The sequence below is a fragment of the Mustela nigripes genome, chromosome 1 (genome assembly GCF_022355385.1).
Source record: "Mustela nigripes isolate SB6536 chromosome 1, MUSNIG.SB6536, whole genome shotgun sequence".
Lineage (NCBI taxonomy): Eukaryota > Metazoa > Chordata > Mammalia > Carnivora > Mustelidae > Mustela > Mustela nigripes.
In genome coordinates this window covers 111762056-111782026 of record NC_081557.1, presented here as the reverse complement: position 1 = coordinate 111782026, position 19971 = coordinate 111762056, and the positions used below count along the sequence as shown (strand labels likewise).

Genomic DNA, 19971 nt, shown 5'->3' with positions numbered 1-19971 from the left:
CTAATAATATAAATGCCTACTTGATTTTTATTTTTAAAAATAAAGTCCATTTGTTTCTCCATTAAAGCTTCTGCAAGACTGACAAAGGTACATTCTACCTATTAAAAATAGGAGTACTCTTCATCTTTGGATAGGGAAATGTAATCATATACAGATTACTAAATTTTTATTTGAGGCAGCTCTTGGGAGTCCATTAAGCACTTTTTTAACACTATACCTTTAAAGTTTGTCTTTAATAGTAATACTTTGGAAAACTAAAAATAGAGGAAAAACATCTATGGCAAAGTACATTTCATTCAGATTTGATAGCAGTAAAGTACAAAAAAAATAGTGCAGTGTCAATTTTCTCTGTAAATCACTTGAGAATAGTTTTATGTTTTATGATTGAATGACAAAAAAAAGGTTTTTAACCTGTTAAAAAAGTTTTTTAAGTGTTTGACTTTAGTAAGGCAAAAATGAAATTAAGACTGTAAAAAGACTTTAAAAATGAATTTCTACAAATTTGGTTCCCATTTACAACAATTTCATTAACAGAGGAGTTAAGTGTAGATACAATGTATCCAATATTCATAACCACAGTAAAAAAAAAAACTAGCAATTTGTAGATTGTGAAATCCTTAGTAATACCAATATATATTCATAACTTGTTCATACAGAACCAAGACCTCTCCTTCTCCATGTAAAAGAACACTTGTTAAAGATCATTAACAAAAATACCAATTAAACAATGGAAACTCATTTCATTTCACTGCGCCCAAAAGTAATGACACAAAATACTGGCTTAAAGAGGTAGATTAAAAAGAAAAAAGAAAACCAGATTCTCCATTCTTTGTCACTTTTATTCAGTAGTAGTATTTTTTTCCTTATTTTCGGTGCCAGACACGGCAAGGAGTGATTACAGCCAACTGTTATTAAAACATTTGTTCGCAACATATACCCCCTTTACCACTGACCCCAAGCTGACTCATATTGTGTGCTTTCGTTCTTTCTTTTTTTGATATACCACCACCAAGACTGGGTGGAGGGGGCAAGGGTAAAAGAGATGGAGGGGAAGAGTCCAGGAGGCCAGAAGAGGAGGAATGCTACAAGCCACAGTAAGAATGAGCTGTATTTAATTTAAAAAAGGGGAGGGGTGTACCCCACAAATGATACAGTAATGAGGATACACAATTAAATCCCATAAGCATGACTGAAGGCTTTCACTGTGTTTGACGTCATCACAATGGAAGGCATAAAAAGTGGAGTAAATCAATGTTGATACAGTCCAATCTAGTCCATTAGGCAAGATGGTGCAAGAAGTCATTTAAATTAAAAGTGCCCTACCCTTACCTACATGGCTAGCAGACATGGAGAACACCACAGTGATGAATCCACAGAGATTTCTCCATGTAGCTATAAAAAATGTGTTGTCGAATGGCACATTGTCAAACACTGGAAAGGGGCGCCACAATGGACCGCTCTCTTTTTTAGGTACGAATGCTAGATTCAACTATCTCAACTAAGCAGGAAGTGGGCTCTTCTGCTGGGAATGCCAACCCTAATTCACTTTGTCTTGAAATATATACAGATTGTTTGTAGTAGCTACAGCAATGATATTTTCCTTGGGGTGCCAGGCTGTATGAAGGATTTTCTTGTTGAAGTCTAAGCTGTCAACACTTATTTCATCTTTCTTTCGCTTGCCACTTGCACAGACTTTTCGTGGTTTCAGAACTGTGCGAGGTTTGTTGTTTTCCCGTGATGCTTCTAGGGTTATGTCTCGCTTTGTGTTCCTGTCAAACATTCTGAAGAAATTATTGTAAGATCCAGTCATGACAACACTGCAAAAGCAAACAGGATGCAAGTAAGTGAACAAAAGTTTATTTCCAGTAAAATGATTCAGTGATGGAACCTAGCCTATTACCGCATAGGAAATAGCTACTTCAAGCTGATCTGGATTTGGGGAGAGGGTTGCTGACACCAACCCAAGCACCAATTATTCAAATAAACTAGTACTAGTCTGGTACTAGTTACTGGTAGTTAGCTTGGATTTCTATTAATAGCTCCTTTTCAGGACTACCAAAACTATCACCCAAGTTGAAAATATTTTCGAAAGTAGCTTCTTAGTAGTACTGAAATAATCTCTGCTGAATATATTTTTGCAACTACAGGTTTTGTGATTAACCAAACTGGTAGCTTCTTCAAATACCAACTGTGGGATCACAGGTTCTAAAACCCTTCAAAATTCATGGTATATAGCTATTCATAAGAAACCAATGCATTACTTTGTGATTTAAATTATAAACTAAAGAATTTGCTCCCAGAATGTTGTCTGACTGGGAAAATGCTATCTTATGAATGCTTTTAAGATATCTGGGACGCCTGGGTGGCTCAGTCCATTAAGCGTCTGCCTTCAGCTCAGGTCATGATCCCAAGGGGCTGGGACAGAGCCCTGTATCAGGCTCCTTGCTCAGCAGGGAGCCTGCTTCTCCCTCTTCCTGCAGCTTCTCCTGCTTGTATGTGCGCTCTCTCTCTCTCTTAAAAAACAAACAAAAACCTTATTCTGTGACTATTAAGAGTAGAATATAAATTTTTTTCTTCACAGGAAGTCATTTTACCTATTGCATTAAATACCTTTAAAGCACTTTTTCTGAGGACAAATATTTTTACAGGATCTGCTTAATCGTTGCCAAATTTTAACCTTACCCAGGGTACCTCTGTCAGTTTGACTTTCCATCCATCACTGCTCAATGTTTGCTAAGTTTAAGCACCAACAAGCAAAACCTCCCAAATCTGAAACTAATAATTTAGAAAGGGTCTGGTGCTACTATTACATACCATGTTCTTCCACATGGTTTAAATTATTTTTGTAAGTAAGATTACAGAATATCAAGAAACTGTTTAAAGTAAAGCTTGAAAATAAGTATTTACATGTATTATACATTATACAGGTCATATATGAAATAGAAATGATTATCATCTCTTCAGTAATCTAAGTCCTCCAAAGGACACTTGACAACATTTTAATCAAACTCAAATTGGTGCACATACCTGAGGGTAATAAACTCTCTTTTAAAATGAATTATGTATTTGGATTGGTACCCCCATATTATCTAAATTTGTGAGATTTTAATAATTAGGACACCTAGGCTCTTTGTAAATTTTAAAAGGTTTTGGTAGGTCAGCATTTCTATGGTATACCTGCCCAAAATGTATAACCTGAATCAAATTATGAGAAAACATTAGGTAACACTCAGATTAAAAAACGTTCTATAAAATCATTGGCCTGTTTTTCAAAATGCCAAAGTGGCAGTAGACAAGGAAAACATGAAGAACTACTATTCCAGATTAAAGGAGAACAAGACAACTAAATGTTATATATTCTTTGGGACTGCATATTTGACTGGATTTTCTTCTCTGCTAGGAAGGACATGGCCAAGAGGGCTGGTGAAATTTTAATAGGCTCTGTGGATTTGATGGGAGGACTGTGCCACGGGAACTGTTTTGCTTTATATGACTGCCCTATCACAATGTAGAAGAGACTCTTATCCTTTAGAAAATGCTCATAAAAAGTTCAAGAGCAATGGGCCACCATGTTATTGGTTCACAAATAAAGTATGTATATCTATTTGCGTGTCTTTACAGAGACAGATATAAAGGAAGAGACTGACACAGCAAACAGTAACAGGAGACCCTGAGTAAGGGCTAAATAAAACTGTGTCACTCTTACCAATTTTCCCCCAGTTTGAAATTATTTCAAAACAAGTTTTTAAACAGTAAGGGAAAACAAAAATTTCTTTTTTATAATGGAACCTAACTTAAAACCGGCCCAATATGTTTCATCAATGTGAGAAGAGCTGGTGCAGCAGTGTCATCAGATCCTAGTGTATCAGTATCTTCTTTTTCTTGCTGTCTGCAAATTTCTCCTTTCTCTCTTCCCTTTCCTTCTTCCTTCTTGATGGCTTAGGGTTAAGCAGTGAAATTCAAAGGCAAACCTTGCTTGTTCTGAGTCTAGGTTTACTGTGGCCAGCCTATTTCTGGGTGTCATGTTACATTCAGATGAAGGTAATATTAAACATCACACCAAACATATGTGATCCAAATTCTAGCATCCTCTATAACACAGAACACCATGATACTTGAATGTTCACTGATTAAACTGTTCAAGTACATCTAATGATCATGAAGGCAAGTTTAAGTAATTCCAAAACAGTCTTTTCTAATGTTTTCTGTTCTACTGGAACACAATAAATGGGAAATAAGTATTGATAAGGAAAAACTGAAAGATGAAGACTTATTTGTCCTTGGAAATAATGGTACTACACATTTTAATGATACAGTAAAAATGAAACATACACTGTGGCAAAGTTGTAGATTATAAAAACCCTAATTACGCAAGGTAATATAGTTAAAATGACATATGGTAATTCCACTTCTATGAGATACTGATGAGATAGCTGGAAAAAACTGGTGTTTAATATTCCAAATGAAATATCTATTGCCTAAATATTTCTCAAAAGTTTCATAGATGAACCACCAAAGTGAAATTTCACCATTTTAACAGTTGTCATGTCAAAGATTTCACTGCTCTGGTTCATAAAAAGGAGTATTTAAAGATGTTTAAATCATAATTTAAGATAACTACGTTTTTTGTGTATTTTCATATTTACTAATGAGACAAAGTTTAATTTTTATTTGCTATTACTGCTACAAGATTACTGAATTTATTTCAAGCAAACTGAAGGAAAAATGAAGTAAGGATTTGTAATTTATGTCAATCATACTAGAAGTGAAACAACATTTCTTTTCCTCCAATAAAAGGCCAATTTGAATGAGAAGTTCAAATTAAAATCAATTACCTGTCAGATCCATTCCAACAACATTCAAATTTATCAAATATGCAGTCATTTTCATACAGTGAACAAAGTTTACTTCTGAGGTATTCATGAACCTGGGTTTTAAATATAAATATATTATTATAGATATACTTAACTTCAAGATCTGCTAATTGATATTAGAAAAATATTTAAACAAGTCCTTATTTTTTTAAAGGAATATAAAGACACACATACATACTCTGTAATCTTACTAAAACTCAACTCTCTTAGTAACAAACAATAAAGGCGTTTTATCCTTTTCACAAACAAATGAGCTCCCTTCCATGAACACACATTTTTCTACTGTAGGACAAAGAAAAATACCCTTTGGGGCATGACACATGAACTCTTTACAAGATGGACTAAAATATTTAGGCTAAAATACATTTGAAAATGGTGCAAATAATAGAGTATGTAAAGACTATTATATCGATAGCTGAATATGTTAACACCTGTTTTTTTCAGTCCATTAACTGCTGATTAAAAAAATATTCAATATTGTGTTTTACTTCCTTTTTAAATATCATTTTTGGGCATAAATAACTGAAGACTACATTATCATTAAAGTGTACATGCTATGCAATTATAACTGACCATTGAGCATCTTGAGGATTAGGGGTGTTAATCACCCTGCACAGTCAAAAATGCATCCCACTCTTGTTTTGGCTCAGGTCATGATTTTGGTGTCTTCAGACTGAACCCCATGTCAGGCTCCATGCTCAGGGTGGAGTCTACTTCAGATTATCTTCCCCCTTCCCCGTGCCCCTCCATTTTGCACTCTCACCCTCTCTCAAATAAATAGGTCTTAAAAAAAATAATTCACATACACCTTTTGACTCCCCAAAACTTAACTACTAAGTCCACTGTTGGCTGGGGAGGACTTACTGATAACAAAGTTAACACACATTTTATGTCTGTAGTATGTATTATGTACTGCATTCTTATAAGAAAGTAGGCTAGAGGAAAGAAAATGTTATTCAGCAAATCACAAGGAATATACATTTGCAGTACTCTACTGTTTTTATAGACGAAATATCCAAGAATAAAATGGACCAACACGATTCAAATGATGTTGTTCAAAGATCAACTGTATACAGTTACTCAAAGCATGCATCACTGAAAAAATCTTATCACCGATATTCCTCACAGAATATCAAAAACTAACGAAAATGTACCTCTTTTTTGAAGTATAATTCACTAGGATTTCACAAGGGGATAAACCAAAAAATAAATAAATTTGGTATTTAAAATGTACTCTGAGAAATTATGCATTTCAATATTAACACTGTTAAATTACAAAGGAGGAAAGTTCCAAAGCTTTTGTTGTGATGGGGTGGGAGGGAAGGGGTTGTCTCGATCTCACTAACCCTTTTTACTTAGAAAGAGCCTTAAAAAAGAATTAATGATAGAAAAAAGAGTAGGTACCTTCCAAATGCTTAGAATTCCCTGTTCGTTATAAAGCAACCTAAAATCATTTTAAGTGTCCATTTCAACTTTTAAGTATAATCGAATGATTCAGGCCAAGTCAAGTCAAGTCAAGTCTATGCAACATTACGTGCAAATTTGTTAACTATGAGGAACTGCAACTCAGGGAGGGGTCAGGATAGAAGGCAAAAAAATCAGTAAGATCAAAATACCCTTTAGTCACACACAGCTCAGGAAGATGCTTATATAAATTCAACAACAGCTAAATCTGCATACGTTGAGTATAAAACGTAACTCTACTCTGAATCACTAATCCAATTCAGCATAGGCAGAAAAACTGCAGATTAGGTTAATCATAACAGTTCAGCAAAGTTTTAGAATCCACCTACAGGGTTTCCCACCAAACAATTTTAAGAATATGAAATTAAGATCCGAATCAATTTTATTCTCAATGGCAACCGGGGGTGGTGGTGGTAGTAGTGAGAAACACCAGGAGATAGATCACAATCTTGGAAGTTACACAAATGTAACTGAAAACAAAGCAGTATGTATCTCTTTGCCTTTGTTTCAACATAGCATTTCCTTTAAAATTTCAAATACCATTAAGGAAGAATCTTTATAGTAGTTTATGTTTGTAAAAGAGGAGTAAAAGGCTTGAGAAACATCATTTTAATTTTATAGAAAACACACAACATAAAGAAGGTACCATTTACAAATTCTGTATTCTTAAAACAGTGGTAAGTGTCTTCTATATTGCAGTCTAGGGTTTACCCCAGGTTTCTGCTTGCCCCCCATTCCTGTCCCCGGCTGTCCATGTCTTTATTCTCTTCTCCAGAAGAAAAGGATAGGGGATCAATGGTGGCTGACTGACAAGAGAACCCAGAACTAATATCCTACAACAGACAGCTGTACACTGGGCTTTCGAGCCGTTCTCCTTTAGCCTAAGACAAAAGTCATCTGCCAAAAGGTAGAATGTAGTCTATTTGACTGGGCATGCCAAAGTTAAGCTCTAGTTCAACTACAACTGCACATACTCCAACCAAGATGGGCCATTCTCCGCAATCCTCTTCCCCACCTAGACCTTATTAGAGTACTCTTCCTCCTCACTTTAAATGCAGACAGCAGTGTGGGAAAATGGTGTCAACAGTGAACCAAACTGGTAGCAAAACCACACTTGAACTGGACAGACAACACAACCTCTATAAAAGTATACATAAAATTAACATATGGAAAAGCAACATACTTATGAATCTCTGAAGGAAAACGCCTAAGGGTCCACCATGCTGTATTGGGATTAACACATAGTACAAAATCCTTTTCTATGAAGACTTAGAGTAAATGGGTGTAATTACTTAGGGTATATGCTAATTGAAAGAAAAAACTGCAAATACCTGGTATGTTTCCACAGGCCTGTTTTCCATATTTAAGTCCCAAATTTTGACTGACAAATAGTCTCTAGTCATCATATATCGACCACTATGGCTGAATTTTACATCAGAAATAGAGGAGATGATTTCAGAAAAAAAAGACCTGTTACTGGGATCTTCAGGTTCTTCAAACACTAAAAACAAGCAAAAAAAATTTTTTTTAAAGAGCAATTTGTAGAATATTCTGGCTTGGACAAAACACTTGCTGAGACAACCATTCACAAACTTCCTAAGAGTGAGCTAGAGATGACAGGCTACTGCAGAACTGAAAAACATCTCTCTGACTATAAGAACATAACCTTCCCTGAAAGTCTCTTAAGGGAAATGACTTAACATTGATATTGAAGATATAAAAGTATATAGTATCTTCCCAGGGTCCTATAGCTGATTTAGCAGAACCAGAATAGCCAGGACTTCTGACTTGAAAGTACACCAGGTCTGTAGGTTCTGCATATACCTCCATAACTTTGCCTGTATGTTCACCACATGGGAACACACCATCTGTATTTATACCAGATTTTTTTTTTTAAGCGGCCAGGTATTTTGGTAACAGGCATGTACCCATTTTTACAAGTTTTAAAAACACTTAACAACATGAAGACAATAATAATGCAACCCCTTAATTTTTTTAACCCAGTGTTTTTTCAAACTTTTTTTAAACCAAGGAAATCTCTTCTCAGAAAAATCTTCCTAGAAAGCTCAAAACAGAAAGCAACAAAGGGAGAGCAGGAGGAAAAGAGAAAAGGGAGGCAAGGGGGAAAGGAAAAAAAAACAAAACCAACTCTACTTAAGAGTTAGAGAGCCCAGCCCCAAGTTCTCCCAAAATCACATTCCATTTATAAGTATGTCCACTAGGACATGCTCCCAAGAGAGCCTTTTATGGTCTTCCAGTAGAATGACCTATAATGCCTCACGTGGTCAGGCAGTTTATTACCAAAGGGTACAGGAGGCCCTGGGCACACAGGTTTTCAGATCTGTAAACCCATGTAAATGTAGTCACTATGCCTGATGCCACTTTCAAAAAGCAGAAAATGTTGCCATTTGAAAAAAAAGACAGAAAACACTTACGTTTAGAATGCCTATCACAGAGAGCAGAGGCCCTCATGTCACATAACCGAATAGTTCCTTTACTGCTGCTGTATACAAACGTGTTGCAGCTGTTTGGATGGAATTCTGCTGCTGTAATCACTTCTGTTAGCTCTTCCATATTGGCAGGCTTGATATCCACAATATCTGGATAGCATTTATTAAGGAATTTCCACTTAGAATAAAGGGCAAATATAATTTTACATTTCTCAAGTTTGAAATTAATTCATAAACTTAACCACAAGTATTAATTTTGAATTGCATTCTACTCCTTATAGGAGTACAAATAGCAGAGGGATAATAATTTCTAATGCTTCAGGAAAAAAATCTTAGAAGAAACCATGTTAGAATGTAGATGAGCCTCTTTTTTTGAGTATGATACAAATCCCAGAAGCCATAAGGAAAAGACTGATTAAGTTTATCTTCCTATATTAACAGGACTCAGTGTAAATTCTAAACAAATGAAAAGCAAAAAACCTCAAGGGGGTAAAAAAGGGAACCTATCTGCAACACAAAGGAGCTGATTCACTTAATATTTTAAAAAGTGCTTTAAGGGACGCCTAGGTGGCTCAGTTGGTTGGACGACTGCCTTCGGCTCAGGTCATGATCCCGGAGTCCCGGGATCGAGTCCGGCATCGGGTTCGCAGCTCCACGGGGAGTCTGCTTCTCCCTCTGACCTTCTCCTCGCTCATACTCTCTCTTACTCTCTCTCAAATCAATAAATAAAATCTTTTAAAAAGTGCTTTAAAAACAAACAAAACCCCCAGTAAGTATATAAATTCAATGAAAAAATGAGAACAAAAAGAAATATAAATAGTTGATAAATAGGACTTTTCACTAACTAGACTGGTAATGGTGAAGGGAAACAGGCTCTTTTATATACTATGGGCAGAATAAGAACTACAGTAAAGTGCTGATTTTTCAGATGATGTCTATTTAAAAAATACTACATTAACACTAGCAGCAATAACTACATGTAACAAGACCTTTAAAAAAAAGATACTTAAATATATTTATAAACAATCCTAGGTTTATATGTATACAGTATACTGTGTATGCCAGATATGTCTGTATCACACACTTGTACATGTACAGAAAAATCTCGGATAATATAAACAACGAAAGTGGCGTCTGAAGAATTTCTATTGCCTTTATACCACGATGACTTCTAAGAATTTCTTTAGCCGACCTTACTAAGAATATTTTTATAATTACAGATAATACTCTACAAATTTGTTTTATTAAAAACTCAACCATTAAAAAGACTTTTTATAGGTGAAACTGTATTTAATATACATAGTAGTATTATAGCAAGTATTTAGTACTAAGTACTAAACTTAGTATAATAGTACTTAAAATTCTAAGAATCCTATTTTTTAATCAATATATCATGGTCTTTATCAAAGAACTTCCCCCACTATTTAATCACTTAAACACAAAGAAAAAGTGTTATAAAGTAAGAAGCTACTTTTAAAAAGAAGAAATAAAAATACACGGAGAGATGAAAATAAATCTAGTATGGGGCACAACATGTCTTCTTTACCAAACACCAAAAAAAGAAACCAAACGGATACTGAAACTCCTGTCTGTAATCTCCAGATGCCAAAGATTAATCCGTAAATCGTCTGCAGATAAATATGTTTCATAATCACTATTAATAGAAATTGAGTTGATGTGATATGTATGAGCATTGGCAAATATTCTTCGTGGACTGGCCTCAACCATTAGGTCCATGGGCCTAAAGACTGGCACCTGTCAATAAAGACACATGAAAAACAGTCATTACAAAATGCTCACTATTTACAATGGCACACTTAAGGCTCAGTTCTTTATCCTAGTTTTTGAGGGAACACTATAGTATAATATAGTATAACAGTGTAGTACAGTAGTTTATATAGTGTAATATTACACAGATTTAGCTTTATAAAGCAACTGATGTTGATCTTTAAAGTGTTGAAATGAGAAGAAAAAGAAATAATTTGGTTAATTTACCTTCTTTTATAGATAGCAGTATTATTAGACTTTGATGGGGTTTCTAGTTCCAATCTTCTGCTGGAGACTTGCAAAGCAAGATGTTTCTGGTTTGGACTGGCTAAGAGGAAATTAGCTCAGAACATCTAATTCTTAGTATTTCTTAGCTTGAACTAGAGTATCTGGTCCATTTTTACCTACTCTCTTATCGCCAAAGCAAATTAATCTTGATACTTAAGGTCAGAATAGCTGACATTCAAACCGTAAGGGCAAAAAACAGTGTGGTATTGTATAAAACACATAGGGTCCTGGGTCACCCCCTGGCACAGACAGACCTTTATGTGGGACAGTTATTTAAAACAGGAATTTGGGGGACGCCTGAGTGGCTCAGTTGGTTGGACAACTGCCTTCGGCTCAGGTCATGATCCCGGAGTCCCGGGATCGAGTCCCGCATCAGGCTCCCAGCTCCACGGGGAGTCTGCTTCTCCCTCTGACCTTCTCCTCGCTCATGCTCTTTCTCACTGTCTCTCAATCAAATAAATAAATAAAATCTTTTAAAAATAAATAAATAAATAAATAAAATGAAATAAAATAAAACAGGAAATTTTTTTAAATTGTATTTATTTATTTGACAGAGATCACAAGTAGGCAGAGAGAGAGAGGAGGAAGCAGGCTCTCCGCCGAGCAGAGAGCCCAACGCGGGACTCGATCCCAGGTCCCTGAGATCATGACCTGAGCTGAAGGCAGAGGCCTAACCACTGAGCCACCCAGGCGCCCCAAAACAGGAATTTTTAATGTTCTATCTGGTTATAAACTTTTTGGGAGGGGGCAAATCATCGTTAATCCTATTCAAGTTCTGTTTAGGATCTAGAATATATAGTATGAATACAGAACACTATCAGAGTTACCATCATTTTTTCTTAAGTACTTACTCGTAGTGTAGTAACTGTAGTAGGATCTCTATACCTTCCATCTTCCTCTTTCAAGTTATACCCTTCTGGTCTTTTGTCCCTTTCACTGATTTTCCATAATTTTATTGTTTTATCTGGAGAGAAAAATGAAAAAAGTCCTCAAAAAAAGAATACTGCTAATAGAAGGAAAACATTTTAAGGTATATTCAAACACACTATTTCATACGTCACCTGAAAAGATCCCAAGAATACAATCTCTTATATGACTTAATAAAAAAACAAATTTCCTATTACCTGGCGAATAAAGACACATATACATAGAACTACAATACAGAAATGACAAACTATACATTAGTGGCACTCAAGGTACCATTTTTTTTTTAAGAAAGATTGTATTTATTTATTTATTTGAGAGAAAGAGAGAGCAAAAGCAGGCAGAGCAGCAGGCAGAGAGAAACAAGCTCCCCACTGAGCAGAGGCCTGACATTGGGCTTAATCCCAGGACCTTGGGATCATGGCCTCAGAGCAGACAATGAACCGAATGAGTCACCCAGGTGCCCCTCAAAATACCACTTGGTATTTAAGTCAAGTCACAGCCATGTCCTTGTCCTTTAAAACTAATTAATCCTGGAAGAGGGTGTTGTGTTTGTGTGTTTAAGCACCTACATGTCTATAAATACAAACACATATATACACATACACTTTTTTTTTTTAAGAAGAACGGAGTTATTTCTATAGCCTATCATCTAGAATAATAAGGATAAAGGAGTATCCATTTCCTTTATCTCCTAGGATTTCTAACAGATCCTACCAAAGACCCCACAAATTCCTTCAAAGACTGGATGCCTCTGTTTGAATCTATCTTTCCCTGTTGTATTGGGTCTGAAAAAAAAATGACCAATTAAAAGCTGTGTCCCAAGTTCTTTAAGACAAAATTCCTAGTATCAAGAATATATTAAATAGTATTTTTATTTTTTAAAATAGTATTTTTTAAATAAACGCTTATTTTGGAGTAAATTTTGACTTACAGTAAAGTTGCAAAATTGTCCAAAGTGTTTCCATTCTACCCTTTACCCAATTCTTCTAATGTCAACATCTTAAGCAACCATGGTATATTTGTTAAAATTAAGAAATTAACATTGTATGTTACCACTAACTAAACTCTAGACTTTACTCAGAATGCACCAGGTTTTCTCCTAACAGCCCTTTCTGTTCCAGGATCCAAGTAACACTGTATTTATTTGTCAAGTTTCCCTAGTCTCTCTGCCTTTAACAATTACTCAGACTTTCCTTAGTTTTCATCATCCTGACAGTTCTCAGAAGAGCGATGCAGTATGTCTGCTGTTTTCCCATGATCAGACTGGGATCACTGGTTTTTAGGAAGAATACCAGAGGTGCAGTGAAGGTATACAAAGTATTAACATGACTTCCCCACTGGAGATGATAGCTCTGTTCACTTGGTTAAAGCAGTATCTGCCAGGTTTCTCCATTTTAGAGTTAATTTCCCCCTTGTCATACTCTAGTCTCTGGCAATGAATATCTGAAGTCAAGTCCACACTTAAAGGAACAATTAAGTTACAGTCCCTGTGAGGAGCATCCATTCATAAATTTGAAATTCTCCTATAAGAAGCATCTCCTCTCCCGGCTTATTTATTTATTCAACTAACTGTTTATTTAAATCATTACGGACTTGTGCATGTTTAATATTTTGGTTATAATCTTCGAATTGCATTCATATAAAAGTATCACATTCTTAATGGTCCTTTTATAATCCAAAGGGGACAATTAAAAAAAAAAGTAGTGTATAGAGGCACTTTCTAATACATTGTCTCACACAGAGGTACAGGACTCCTCTAAGCCTACCACCTCTCTCTGCCTGGTAGTGAAGAGGGTGCTAGCCAACCCTGTGGACACCCTTTGCAAGGATGAAGTACTATAAGAAGAAAAACACTGCTAACTTTACTAACTTGTAATCTATTTTATCTAAACCCTAGTAATCTAGGGTTTAGATGTGTTTTAGATGTGTTTAGTCATGTGTTTTCTATGTGGTATGTCTAGGTAAAGATTTATGTATTTTAGGATATTCTACTTGTCCCCAAATGTAGTAAGTCAAGCTTAAACTCTTAATTTTCGGTGTAATTATCTAAAAATAAGGATGAAAAGCTTCTCCTTACCCAATCTCCGAAACTGTCTGATAGCCTGTCCAAATTCATCATCCTTACCAAAGATCCAGATAAAGAAATCACAATATACTTACCAAACTTTTCAAATAAGATGTAGTTAGTTTATGGTTCCTAATAGTGTTTTAGGAAGAAAAAAATTTTTTTTTAAATCATGAAAAAATGGGTAAAAAGATTTTTAAAACGTATTACCAAAATAGTTGTCACTTAAGAGGTTAAATTGGGGAGTCTGGGTGGCTCAACTGGTTAAGCATCTGCCTTTGGCTAAGGTCATGATCCAGGGTCCTGGGATTGAGCGCTGCATCAGGATCCTTCTCAGTGGAAAGCCTGCTACTCCCTCTGCCCCTGCCCCTGCTTGTGTGCTCTTTGTCAAATAAAATCTTTAAAAAGGGAGGGAAAAAAAAAAGGGTTTAAAAAATTTAGTAACATAGGGGCGCCTGGGTGGCTCAGTGGGTTAAAACCTCTGCTTTGGCTCAGGTCATGATCCCAGGGTCCTGGGATTGGGCCCCCGCATCGGGCTCTCTGCTTGGCACGGAGCCTGCTTCTTCCTCTCTCTCTGCCTGCCTCTCTGCCTACTGGTGATCTCGGTCTGTCAAATAAATGGATAAAACCTTTAAAAAAAAAAAAAAATTTAATAACATGAACAGGATAGAAAAGTACTATACAATTTCAGCACAATGCTTGGGAACAAGGCAGGTCAGAAATAAAATATTTTAATACGTGTAACAATTTTTTTTAAAAACCAAATTCTTAAACTCTGTAGTAGTGACTTTTTTAGCTGTAGTTTTTGGCCTATTGGAGGAATGTGACAATAATCAAACTCCATAAGACTACATGAAAAATTATGCAAATATACATATTTTTCTATAAGGTGATTACTGGATTCCTCAAATCTGTCATTTCCAAAAGGTTAAGAACCACCGCTCTATGGTGTTTCCCTGAAGTGCCAATACTAACAAGTAAGGGCACCTGGGTGGCTCAGTCAGTTGAGCATCTGCCTTTTAATCAGGTCATGATGCGGGGGTCTTGGGATCCACCCTTTAGTGAGTCCTGAGTAGGGTTTCTTGCTCAGCAGATGGTAGTCTGCTTCTCCCCCGTCCTTTGCCCCTCCCCCCGCTCATGCTCTTTTTCTCTCTCTCTCACACAAATAAACCTTTAAAAAAAAAAACCCTAACATGTAAAGAGGGTTCCTAAAGTCCATAAGCCCCAGTGTTGGTCTCACCATAACAAGAGGATTGGGACAGGGAAGACCACGCTACCATGTTTCCTTTGTGGGAATGCAGCTTTATGATTATTTATGATTAAAAAGATTCTTAACAACAAGCTGTTAAAATACACTTTACTCGTAAACTTTTTATTACTCATATATACAAGACCCACGGTCAACAGGTTAGAGGTGGACATTACTGGAATGAGGAAGAGTTGAAGAGAACTCAGAGAAAGCAAAAGGAGATGAAAGAGAAAGAGTACATCCACCTGAAGAAACATTAAATGAACTAAAACTATGAAGTTATTTAAGTAAAACCGATTTGGGAGACATGGGACAGTTTATGATGACCGTGGAAAGCCAAAGCAAAGACAAAAGAAAGAAAGATTACTTTCGGTCAATCACAGGTGATATGTTTAGTTCTGTTTTCCATCAATCTCCCCCAGGAGTTCATCTTTTATGAGTGGAAAGGCCTGCTGTTATATGTGGGGGAGAGGTATTATTTTGCTCAATCTCACAGAGACAACTATACCAAATAATATAAAAATTATTACTTAGATTTAAGCGCTGCTGACATTCTCCCATGATCATTTCTGTCTTCTTTAACAATAAAGCTTTCCAGATACTGCTTAAGCTTTAGTCCTTCCATCCTTTCCCCATCCCACCACATCCAGACACAGACGTCTGTAACATTCCCACACTGGTTTCATGCTTCCAAAATGGGCTCTATTTTCTAGCTAAAATAAAATAAAATAAAATAAAATAAAATAAATAAAAAATTACACAGCCCCAAATAAATGTATTTTTTTTAACTATTCCTTAACAGTAACAACAAAAGACAGGAACCTACAATGCCTTGTGCAGTGCCCTTTAAAATAATTTGTATTATTAATCAAGGACTCAAAATTTACATGGTAAACATATTGGGGAGAGACTGCTGTTTCCGTCTAGAGAAAATTATTACATAGAGTCAGATACTTGAGACCCAACCACTGGAATTCCCAGTGACCTCTCCCTCCACTGAGCCTTTGAAGAGCTTACTGACTAGAAAAGCTTGTCTGGCTAAACACTGCCTTGTGTATTTCAAATCAGAGAGCACGTGGAAACCTGCATGGAAGACAAATTTGAGTATCAACAGAGAAGTTAAAAGGCAATTAAGACTTAATCCATAAATGAACTGAAATGGGATTTGTTTCCGAACAATACTGAGAAGGAGGGGAAGTGGAAGTATCTGAAAAAACAACTGGTTATGAACTCAGACCTGCTGAAGCTGCCTGATGGGTACATAGGGCTCCCTTATCCTTGTTCAGCCTATATTTTAAATATTTCCCTTTATAAAAAGGAAAGTAATTTATGCCATAAGAAATGAACTGCAAAAATTAAGAATTATGAATTATCTATTTCCCATCACACTTACTGGGGGCATTTATTTCCAAAAGTAGAAACCATATAATGATTAGATTATGATTTTATGTGCTCAATAAAAGCACATAAAAGTATCTGAAGTGCTACTTGAAACAGCTCAGTTTACCATATAAATGAAAACTGAACGAAGATTAGAAGCCAACATACAATAGGAATAAACACAATTCCTCCATCTATAATGCTCTAAGTCCTAAGCTTTAAATCATTTATTTTTCTTTTAGTAAGGAGAAAAGAGGCAAATACAGTGATATGAGAAGAGAGGGGGTAGAGGGTTTTGGTGGACTGGCTGGGGAGAAATTTGACCATCAGAAAAACAAGACGGACATCTAAGAGGAAGTAAACTTGAGGTGTTAGCTAATGACACTGTGTTAAGGAATACACTTTTAAGAACTTGAAAAAGTGGGTGATGAGGCCTAAACAGGATGAAAGGGGCACTTTGCATTTTCCACCATGTCACCCCAGAAGTTTCCCGAGTTTATAATCAGCAAATGGTAAAGAATGGTAAGTAAGGTCTACCAAGTATTAAAATCTGATTTCATTAACAGTGCCTTATATATCAGCCTCAATAAAGTTTTAATTTAAACTTTTATTACAGACAATGGCTAACCAGAACCTAAAAGTCCCCCTCAATCACTCTAACAGTTATCTTCAGACCCAAGCCCCAGAGAATTAACCAAGTCACAAAAACCCAGAAGAAAAAAATTTCGAAGAACAAAAAGAAGGTGCCTGTGTGGTTCAGGTCATGATCCCAGGGGCTTGGGACTGAGGCTGGCATCCAGCTTCCCTCCACAGGAAGCCTGCTTCTCCCTTCCCTGTCTCTCATGAATAAATAAAATCTTAAAAAAGAAATGTTCTTCAACTTGTCATGAAGTACTTTAAATTCTGGTATTCTCTTATTTGATAACTTTTCCTGAGCAGACTAAGAAGAAATCTTCTCCCAACCTTGGGTTTGTTAGGAAGAAGGCAGAATGCAGATTCCAGTTTGTATCCTTACTGTACAATGGATAAAGTAGGAAGGGTGCTCCTCTGCCAAGTATCCTGGAATGGAAACCATCCTTTGACGAAGTATTTTATATTTATAGTTTGAGATATTCTTTGGAGAGTTTAGGCACACTTTAACATTTATGAGAACTTACTACGCATACCAGGAATTTTATTTACTACCCATAACAATACTACTACACAGATATTACCATCTCCAGTTTGCTGACAAGGAAAGTGTAACTCAAGTGCTATAACCTCTCCAAGGCTTGTAAGCCAAGCTGGGACAAGCCATACCTGATCTAAAATCCAATGATCAAGTCCCTTTTTTTTTCCCACTACAGACTATGTATGCACAGTCTATAGTGGAAAATTATAAGAAAATATATAAGAAAACAGACACCTGAGGACCTTTTTGTGGAATTTAAAAACTAAGAAGAGAATTTAAAAATGGAAGACAAAAAAGAAGAATTTATACATTCCCTATAGGGAAGACATATTTCCAAGTGTCTATTTGCGGAAATCTCCGAACACCTATTCCTCTTTGTAAAGGGCTAAGTATCCTACAGGACATATGTAGATAGTGGGCATAAAAAGGAAAAAAATTAACACTTACCATTGGTAGACAATAAAAACTGAGCAGCATTTTTCTGGGGTAACCACCTAATTTTGTTGATCTTTTCTTCTATTTCTAAACTTTTCAAGTAGTCAAACTCTGGTTCATGGCTCTGAAAGGTGCTGTAAACATTATATTCTCCTCTGCTATGAGACTGGATTTTGTTCTAAAATGGAAACAAAAATATTTGGACCATTGTTGAAAAATATTTCAAAAAATAAACATGCAATCAATTTCCTACAGACCTTGTAAAATGCTGGTTAATTACTTGCATCTTAAATACAATTATATTGTTTTTTATATTTAAGGCCTTCAAGGAATAAGTAAAACAGCTCCCCTCAAAAAGGGAAAAGCTTAATAAAGCCTAATAACAATTAAGCCCATTCAATAGGAAAAGTGACATTAAAATATGATCATTTGATTATTAATTGCCATTAACACACAGTAGAGAACTATTAAAAAAAAAATCTAAGCATCCTTAATAAGGGAGCACATCTGAAAAGGTAAGATTAAATAAAATTAATAAAAAGGGAAGATTAAGTAAGATAAGCAGAATCAGCTGGCCACAGCACTCTTTCTCCACCCACTTTAGGGTCAATCAGTTATTTATTATGATGTATTGTCCTCGTCTTCCTTTCTCATGCCTGCCTTTAAGTCATTTCACTGCTGAAAAATTCTCAAGAGCTCTCAGCAATGTAATGTCATTATCTGACCCTGACTTCCCACCCCAAGACCACTGTTACAGAGCTCTGTTACTCACTAAAGAGTAACTCACATTCAGCATTACCCAACGAACCTCATTCCACAAACCCATCAACAATTGTTTCCCCTCCTTAAGTCTGCCTTCTTATGAGCCTAGCACACACTGATTTCTTTCATTTAGTTATCAGTGTGAGTGAATACAGTTTAAGCTATTGGATAGAGACTACTTGTGAACTTCTTCAGTTAACCCTAATACCTTTGCAAAAGTGAAAATCAGAACCATGAAAGAATTTCATCTTTTCAACCTATTACCACATAACTAAAAATCTTTCCATCAAAAACATTAAAAGTCTAGTTCTAAGAACCTATGGGAAAACAGTTTATAACGGAAAGATATTACTGACAGTCAATTACTTTAAAGTAAAAGTGAATTTATCAAGTGAAATGTTTACGATTACCTGATTATAAGAATGGCTCATTAGTTACTGTTCTCCATATAGAAAGAAAACCTTATTGAATCATCATCTTAAAATCATGTTTTGGGTTTTTTTTTTTCCCAGTAGTTTGATTATCTGGATTGTCATTCATAATCCTAGTTATATTTGAACCCTCTGATAGCAATATCAATTATTGAGTTGGCCAATATAAAGAATGTAGGGGATACCATAAAACATAATCCACACTGCAGATTCGAACCTTAGTCTCATTATCATACTTACACACCAAATCAAATAACCCTATCTATTAAATATATATATGCTAATACTAATTTAGAGAAATTCCATAAGCCTTCTATGGAAAACTGCTGTTTTAAAAGGTTTGTCATGCAGATGTTGGTAAGAATGCAGAGGAAGGGGAAACCTCTCTCACACTGCTTGTGGGAATGCAAGCTGGTGCAGTCACTCTGGAAAACAATATGGAGGTTCCTTAAAAATGTTGAAAATGACCCAGCAATCGCATCACTGGGTGGGTATTTACCCCAAAGATACAAATGTAGTAATCCAATGCGCCCCAGTGTTTATATCAGCAATGTCCAGAATAGTCAAACTATGGAAAGAGTCCACATGTATGTCCATCGATAGATAAATGAATAAAGAAGATGGGATATATATACACAAGGGAATATTACACAGCCATCAAAAAATGTGACATCTTGCCATTTGCAACTATGTGGCTGGAACTAGAGG

At 35.8% G+C, this 19971-nt stretch overlaps 1 protein-coding gene across 2 annotated transcripts in view; it reads right to left on the bottom strand.

Moving 5' to 3' along the window:
- Nucleotides 1–1090: 1090 nt before the first annotated feature.
- The window catches only part of PPP2R2A (protein phosphatase 2 regulatory subunit Balpha), an 89660-nt gene continuing 70779 nt past the window's right edge, over nt 1091–19971 (bottom strand). For both annotated transcript variants that reach the window (XM_059372035.1, XM_059372043.1), the window contains exons 4-10: nt 18083–18248; nt 11695–11807; nt 10366–10543; nt 8774–8938; nt 7670–7839; nt 4836–4927; nt 1091–1817 (exon numbers count right to left, since the gene is read on the bottom strand). In XM_059372035.1, the coding sequence (XP_059228018.1) occupies nt 1538–1817; nt 4836–4927; nt 7670–7839; nt 8774–8938; nt 10366–10543; nt 11695–11807; nt 18083–18248 (1164 nt within the window). In that variant the 3' untranslated portion in view covers nt 1091–1537. The remainder of the gene's footprint in view (nt 1818–4835; nt 4928–7669; nt 7840–8773; nt 8939–10365; nt 10544–11694; nt 11808–18082; nt 18249–19971) is intronic.